Raw genomic sequence first — 8,380 nt, 5'->3', positions numbered from 1 at the left:
TGAATCAAATTAAACTCGCTAGATACTCACTAAATGTATGCAAACATATATAAAAAACTAAACTACTCTTATTTCAAATAAAAAATATATCCATATTATGGAAACAACTAAAAAAAAAATTTAATAAATGATATATTACTACCTTGAAAGCTGGATTCCAATTTTTCAAAGCCTCTAGCATGTTAAAACTTTTTACATTTAACACAACTTTATGAATACCTCTAATATTGTGTTTAATATCAAAACTTCCAATCCATTACAAAAAGACAGATCTACATGACTGTTATAAAGCCTATCTGGACATAAGGAGTTGAGCTATGGGGCTCCACTAAAGCATCGAATTCCTCCCGAATCCAATCCTTACAGTCTAAAATCCTTAATGCTCCTTACTTTGTCACAAATCAAATCACCCATCAGGACCTCAATGTCTCATATGTTACCGATTTGGCCAGAACGAGATACTAATCCTTCTATGATAAACTTCCCAACCACCTAAACCAACTCGTTTCTAACCTGGCTTCATTACCTTATAATCCTCCTAGGCGTCTGAAAAGGAGATCTCCTCTAGAAGTGTTTCTAACCTAGCTTCATTACTAATGTCGTTTCTAACCTAGCTTCAACTCGTTTCTAACCTGGCTTCATTACCTTATAATCCTCCTAGGCGTCTGAAAAGGAGATCTCCTCTAGAAGTGTTTCTAACCTAGCTTCATTACTAATGTCGTTTCTAACCTAGCTTCATTACTCGTTTCTAACCTGGCTTCATTACCTTATAATCCTCCTAGGCGTCTGAAAAGGAGATCCCCTCTAGAAATGTTTTTGGAGCTCTACCAGTGGGTAGATTCTCTACATGTTTGTATCATGTTATTATATCACTTACAGCAAATTTAGTTGATGTATATATATATATATCAATACATATATATGTATACAGTTCTAAATAACAATAAATAAATTATTTAAAAAAAAAAAACATAATCATTAGAGCATATTCAAATTACAATCACTACAAGAGACAGAAATTGTTTTAAGAAGAAACTAAGATGTTAAGAAAACTAATGCTTGTCATGTAATAAAATGTCTAATTGCATTTAAACATAAAACAGCATAATTCTACAACTTAAATTGGAATTACATTTTGCGAAATCTGTATTATATCCGCGCGGCGGCCATTTTCGTCCTAAAATAAACAGTCATCCAACACTCCTCGTGAACGAATGTTCAGCTAATATTAGAGAATTGTTAACCAGAAAATATAGAGAATGAGAGCTGTGTGGTTACAACCCAATGAAATAAAAATGAGGTCGGTATGTAGCAGTTTCGTAATCATGGGTATAGGGAATGAGGATAAACCCATTCAAGTCCCCTCTTCTTCCTAAATATCCCTTCTTTCAAAGATTTGACCTTTGCAAATCTCTGGATTTCTAAACCGGCCCTTTTCAGGTTAAACTTCAAAAGAATGCTCTGCCGATCGTAAGAGTGAGGAGTTCCATTTAAATCAGTTTCTAATGTAACGGTGAAAGGCTTCGATTCCTTTCACGTAGCTGTGGCCCTTCCTGCATTCCATATCCTGTAGTTCTCCAAGGGGATGTCCATACTGTTTCTTAGGTTGAGAGATAACTTGATTTTCTTTTGAAATTTGAACACAGTAAGTACACGTTGGACGATAGTGAAGTTTCATCTCGAGCGTAATGATGATTTTCTTTCGATAATAATTTCGCAAGATAAATGAAGCAGTTACGATACAATGCACTTTATCTATTAGAATTCTAGTTAAAGATCTAGAATGAATCAAGGACCTTGATGAGTCGCTCGATCCAACTCCAATGCTAGCCTAATCTGTTGTCCCTGACCCAAACCCTTACCTGTGGTCAAGTAACCACTTACTAAAGAAGGTAGCATGAAAAATTATGCAATTTTGATTTTTTATCCAGTAATTTTCCTGAAGTTTAAAAAATAAATATCTGGTGCAGTGCGCACCTCACAGAACTTTCAATTATCACGTACACACATGTCTCCAAATTTTGTGTAGTTTGGTTGACTCATGTTGAAGTTATCAAATTCGAAAATTATGTATAATTAGTAAGTATAAAAAAAAAATTATTTATAAAAATTCGTATTTTAAGATTTCTCAAGGTATATATAAATTTTTTTCCTCAAAGGATATAACAATTTCACAAAATATAAAGATGGCGTCAGCATTTAGATAAAAAAAGAGCGGTATCGGATTTTTCCCTGTGAATCGGATAATACCTTTATTTTTCCTTTAATTATTCATAAAATTCTTTATTTTTTTGTATTTATCTATGATTTATTATTGCTAACAATGAGAGTTGTTAATTTTTTTTTTATAAACAAAATTAAAACCACTTTATAGGATGATTGAATTGAAATCGTTAGAGTTGTTTTCGAGAAAATGGAAATATTTTCTAAAGTGGCACTTTTAGTTAGTCGATTTTATAATGTAGTCACACTCTAGGTATATACCGGCTTATTTTTTTTTTTTTAATAACTTTATTAAAATTTACAACTGTATATTACATAATACATTTAGTAAATATGGTCTTAATTAAAATGGAGTGTTACAGGCGAGTAGAGCAAGTACCCATTGGTAGCACTCTAATGACATTTTACATTAGCTGGTCTCGTGGCCATCTTCTTTTCAGGCGCCTTGGAGGATTGCCAGGATTGGAAGAGGATGGTAGGTTAGAAACTAGGGCGTTTGAGTGGTTAGGGATTTTACAATGGAAGGAGTGATATCTGGTTATATACCGGCTTAAATGCATAATTCTAGTTTTATATGACTTATTGGTTTTGAGCTAGGATGTTCCCACACAGGCAGACATCTTTGTTCCATTTTGCAAGACATGGTTATTTTGACTCAGAGGACTTTGAAACGTGTATTTCCATCGAAAACTCGACTTTGGATTTTTTCACGATCACAATTCTTTCTTTTACTATATATTCTATATATAGGTAAGTGAATTATTGACATATTCTTGTAAATGACTGCGAAGAGCTAGACACAGACATCGTGGTCTGTACTGTACTAAAACTGCCTGATTTATCACATTGGTATTCGAGTTGTATTTGCTTTAAAAGGCTTGAGTGGACACAGAACATGAACGTCCCACCATGACAGTCCATTAATTTTAATCAATAGAAACCTCATAAGAATATCCTTTAATTTTGAAAACCATATAAAAATATCCATGGAGATGAATGAAAATATTTTTAGTAATTCAATATGGAAAGTTTTGGACAATTTTAAGAAAAACTATTTTTTCTTTTAAATCAAAGAATTATTTTATGTCATAATCGCCTAAATAATTCAATGTTTTTGTACATTTAAGGTTTATTATCTCTAACTTAAATCCCCATTGATAATAAAGAAATAATTGATTTCGCTCATTAATTTGAATGTAATTTTGAAATAATATTAATATTACTTGAGTTCGAACTATACCTTTTATGATAGTAAATACTTCTTCAGTTTATTAGTTGCGTTTATTTTTTCATCAAATCAGAAAATAAATGTTCCAGTAGATCTATATTTTTATATAAATGCATATATTTTTAGGAATACAGAATCTACAAATTTAATCTTTTCTTATTTCCATTTCTTAATTAAATGTCGCACTGAATATTAAACTATGTGAAAAAATAAAATAAAAAATGAATGTAGAAAGTTGATAATAAAATTAAAAATGTATCAGGTTCTTCCTCGTGTTACTTAATATGCCAATGGAGCGAAAGCCTGGATACATTAAGTGTTTAAAGGATTTCTATCAACAAATAAAACACAATATTTTTAATACAGTTAGAATAGTTATTTTAATATTGCGAAAATAATAGGAGAAATTGCCAGAAAAAAACATCCCATATACTGATTTTCTATTTATTGTTAGTACAAATAGTTAAGGAGAACAAAATTCTTATAATGAATTTATCTATACTTGTAAACATAAAAAAATATAATATCGTTGAACAAATATACTTTCAGAGACTAAAGAAATTTTTGAGTATTGAGTCACAGCTGGGTTTTTTAGCTTTGATTGAAATATCTCAGTGTATATGTAAAGATTTACATAATTACTGGCTAAAACCCTAGTAAACTATTATTTTCCGGATTTAATGTCCTGTCAAAAATATTTATACTTAGAAGAAAAAAAGGTTTAAAAAAAGAGCTCGTTTTATAACTCACCAATTGTGAATCCAGAAATAAAGTAGGCCAAAAGATTACCAGACCCTTGGTGATTTTAACACCTTACGCAGCTAGCGATACTTTTGCCACATGTATAAGTATAATAACCCAAATTCACTCAAACTGCTAACTTTTTTTTTGTACACATCCTTAAAGGAAATTCAAACCACAAAAATACTGCGGTTATTTTCTTTACTGGGGTAGTCCTACAGATTTTCCTAAAGCCATTAGAGTTTATATACAATCTTATCACTTTTTTGCGACTGGTTTTTATTGTATAAATAAAATAATTTGTTTCCACGTTAAGTCTCAAAACACTTTATTATTTATTTAAATACCTAACGTTTCGGCCATCCTCAAGGACAATCATTATTTATTATTATTTATTTATTTAAGTGTTTCGACCACTAAGGTCATTTACACTGAATTTACAAAGTTAGTACATTACTATTGACATATTTACAAAGTTATCAACATAAAAATTAACAACATTAATATACATAAAACAATCATTAATATACATAAAACCTTTTAGCAAGCTATTCATTATTATTCAGTCAAATTACCCTATTTTCTCTTTTCCATTAAATTTTAAAACTTTTTTATTACAGATTAACTTAACACTATTATCAATCTCGTATCACACAATATTATAGCTAGTGAAGAAGCTATTCGAGTTATTACAAATTAACTTTAGTCTACGATACCAAAATATTGAATACCTCAAGCACAAAATGAAAAAAAAGGTTTTCGAGCCACTAAGTGAAAAGCAGTGACATGGTCTATTCAATTATGGTCTATGGGAGCTGTGAATGTCAAAAATATGTAAAAAAAATAAATCAAAAATTTTTATAAAATTTGAAAAAATAAATTAATAAACTCAGACAATCTCTTCAACCGACTTTTACTAAACGACTACTTTTACACTAAATTCATTTTTTTAGACAGAAATGTTTTATTAAATAAGTTTTGCCATGATATAAACACGGACATAAATCAGTTGACGAAGATTAAAAATATTTTTAATACAATAAAATGTTCTTGTATTTATTTATTTATTTTAAAAGTTGCATTACTTTTTTAATGTATTTTTTTTTTCAATCAATATCTGATAGATACTTTTAAGATAGAAATCGTTTTATCGTTTTCACTCTCACATTTCTCATATTTCTATTTTCCAGTGACCTGTCACAAATATTCAATTTAGTATAAGTTATAATTTAATTTATAGACCGATCTAATGTTAAAATTTCCATTATCCACACAAAAAAAATAAATAATATGAAAATGTAGTTGCGAATAAATGAAAATGTAGAAATATACCTAATTAAAATAAAATAGAAATATTAGTAGTTGAAAACAAATAAATATTATTGAATATCCTTGGAGCCATTTCCCAAACAGACGATGATGTATGATGTCCAGACAGTCCATAAAATATTTTTGGACAAACACCTTAATCCTTGTTCTATTTGGAATATAATATAATATAATAAATGTTAAACAATGAAGGGTCAAGTGTGCAGTGCAAGGAGGTGATATGGTCAGGATCACGCTCGACCGCCAGATTTTTGCTCAATTAAACTTTTTACACAAAAAAAGGCAATCCTTCCTGGCCGGACCCGCCCCACTAAGACACTTTTTTGTACCCTCCTATGGAAAAATATCGAGTAACACGTACAAATATAAAAATACATACAATAAGTGCTCAACCCTTCTTTTACCCTGAGGTATTCTAAGGTGAGTTTGTGTACATCCACTGTATGCGGAGAGTCGGAGGTTATATGTTAGATAATATGTAGTTCAGTTATGTTGAGCGGGGAAGACACCCTGAGATTGGCGGTTCTAAATCACTTTTGAAATATTGGCATACAATGGGAAAAGGAGACTTAATATAGTTTGATCGACCAATATTTAAATTTTTTTATTTTTTTATGGACATAAAAAATAAATATAGAATAGTTCATTATTATGTCAAAAAATACTTTGTACAAAAATAAAAAATATTCACTAAAAAATATCTTTAAAAAAGAGGATTATAAATAAAAAATTTTATTTTGTTACAGATATCCACCAAGATGCCGACATCCGATGACGTAATACCAACATTCCACTACAAGATGCCGGAAGTCCCTGAACATTTGAAAAAGCTGCCGGACAGGGTGGGTACTACGCTTTCCGGTAAGACCATTTTCATGACCGGGAGCTCTGGTTTCTTGGGCAAAGTCTTACTGGAGAAGATCATGAGGAAGACCCCGGATTTCAAACACATCTACCTCCTCATGCGGCCAAAGAAGGGCAAGGAAGGAAGGCAGAGACTAGACGAAATGTTTAATCTTGCTGTAAGTATTAGAATTGATCTCAAATATAAAAATAAATATTTATATACATAAACACTGTTATTACATAAGAGTTTGATCCACAACACGTTTGAAATAGTCTCGTGCAAAAGACAAACATAACTACTACAATGCTAGGATTGTTTAACAGTTATAAATAATAAAGATAAATTATTTTAAAAAATAATAGAAATTAATACGCAAAATAAAAGAAAGAGGAAAAAATTACAAACAAAAGAAAACTATTAGTTAAAGAATTAACAAAAGAAACAACTGACTTATATAATGAAAACATAATTTGAGAAAGAAAAATTTTAAAATAAAATAATATTACAGTAATAAAAAATATCTGGTGAAATAACGTCCACTTAATAGCCTACTTTGATTTTAAATTAATCCTTGCAATCTAGAGATAAGAAACTACACCAGAAAATCGACATAGTAGCAGTTTACAAAAATTAACAATTTGTTCTTAACCATTGCTTTTTTGTCATAGAATCAATACTGAAAATGCTAAGAATAATTTTACGGAGTTATCCTCTCAACTGAAATGCTTTTATATAAGTTAATATCAATTAAAAATCATTTAATTAACAACTATGGTGACAAGAAAACGTTGTCAGGCTGCTGAAACTGATAAATCTTGCACATGCACTCACAAGTTTTAAAATTTGTTAGAACAAACCATTAATTTAATGTGTTTTCATCATTGACTATTACATTCTATGACTTTCTTAGTGAAATATTATTTTTTCTATTAGTTATAAAAAAAAAATCCATTTGGTCTCAACACTTTTTTATTAGTAAGATAAATAATATATAATTAAAAAAATTTAAAATACTAATATGGATGAATAAATAAAATGGAAAAAAAAAATGAAAATATAATGAATAGTGAGATAGGTTACTCAATGTAGTGTTGTTAAAATGAGTAAGTGAAATAAAGATTAAATTTGAGACATTGGGTATTTTGGAAATTGTGATGAAGACTAATTTATTAGTGATTAATGTTTTTATAAGTTTAATAAGTTTTAAAGAAAATTGAATAATGATAAATAATTTAATAAAGGCAAAATGGCCTGCAATTGTGTTGATTATGTTTTGGCTGTAATAGTGTAAAAAGGTAGGAAATGTAATTTTCTCATGTTTTTAATATCAATTTATAATGAATGGGTTGTATTTAAAAAAAAATGTATTCATAGATCCTTGAAAATGGCCGAAATGGTAGAAACGTAGGGGTTTTAAGATAATAAAAAAGTGTTGAGACCAAATGGATGTTTTTTTTTATAACTACTAAACAAATCTTTCTCAAACAAGAATTTTCATTATATATAAATTATTTTTTCTGAAATATTTGAATTTCCAACGGTATATAATACGTCTATATCACTATCCTTATCTCTGGAAATGTGTTCAACCTTTAATAAACATTTTTCCTCCCCTTTCCTTAAGTAAAATATCAAATCATTACATAGTTTATATTTATGCATTTTTAATGACCAGTAAGAATGTGAGATGGATTTTTTTTTTCAAATAAACAAATTAAATCCGCATTTAAGCCCAGTCAATGAGGATAAAACCTGTCTGATATCAAAAAGTATATTGATATACTGAGTTCAATCAAAAACGGCTTTAACGTTTTTGATTGATTTTGCAAAACGTAAAAATCGATTCTATCAGGTGACTCTTTCGGTCAGCCGATTTATTGAAAATGTTATATACTAACTTTGAATGTAAATTACAGTTTCTTATCAGTATTCGTTTTTTGGCTTGGCTGTTTATACACAGATACATTTGCTATACTTATTATTTTATGGTTATTATATTAGGGCTCAATGGA

General features: G+C 29.3%; 1 protein-coding gene across 2 annotated transcripts in view; it reads left to right on the top strand.

Moving 5' to 3' along the window:
• LOC106677146 (putative fatty acyl-CoA reductase CG5065) overlaps nt 1-8,380 on the top strand; it is a 79,149-nt gene that overhangs the window by 44,914 nt on the left and 25,855 nt on the right. For both annotated transcript variants that reach the window (XM_067048521.1, XM_067048522.1), the window contains one exon: nt 6,268-6,543. In XM_067048521.1, the coding sequence (XP_066904622.1) occupies nt 6,280-6,543 (264 nt within the window). In that variant the 5' untranslated portion in view covers nt 6,268-6,279. The remainder of the gene's footprint in view (nt 1-6,267; nt 6,544-8,380) is intronic.

Source organism: Halyomorpha halys, unplaced genomic scaffold (assembly GCF_000696795.3).
Source record: "Halyomorpha halys isolate HHAL.00 unplaced genomic scaffold, Hhal_1.1 Scaffold7.1, whole genome shotgun sequence".
In the NCBI taxonomy this organism is placed as follows: Eukaryota; Metazoa; Arthropoda; class Insecta; order Hemiptera; family Pentatomidae; genus Halyomorpha; species Halyomorpha halys.
Note: the sequence above shows the minus strand (reverse complement) of the source record. Positions and strands in the feature narration are given on the sequence as shown.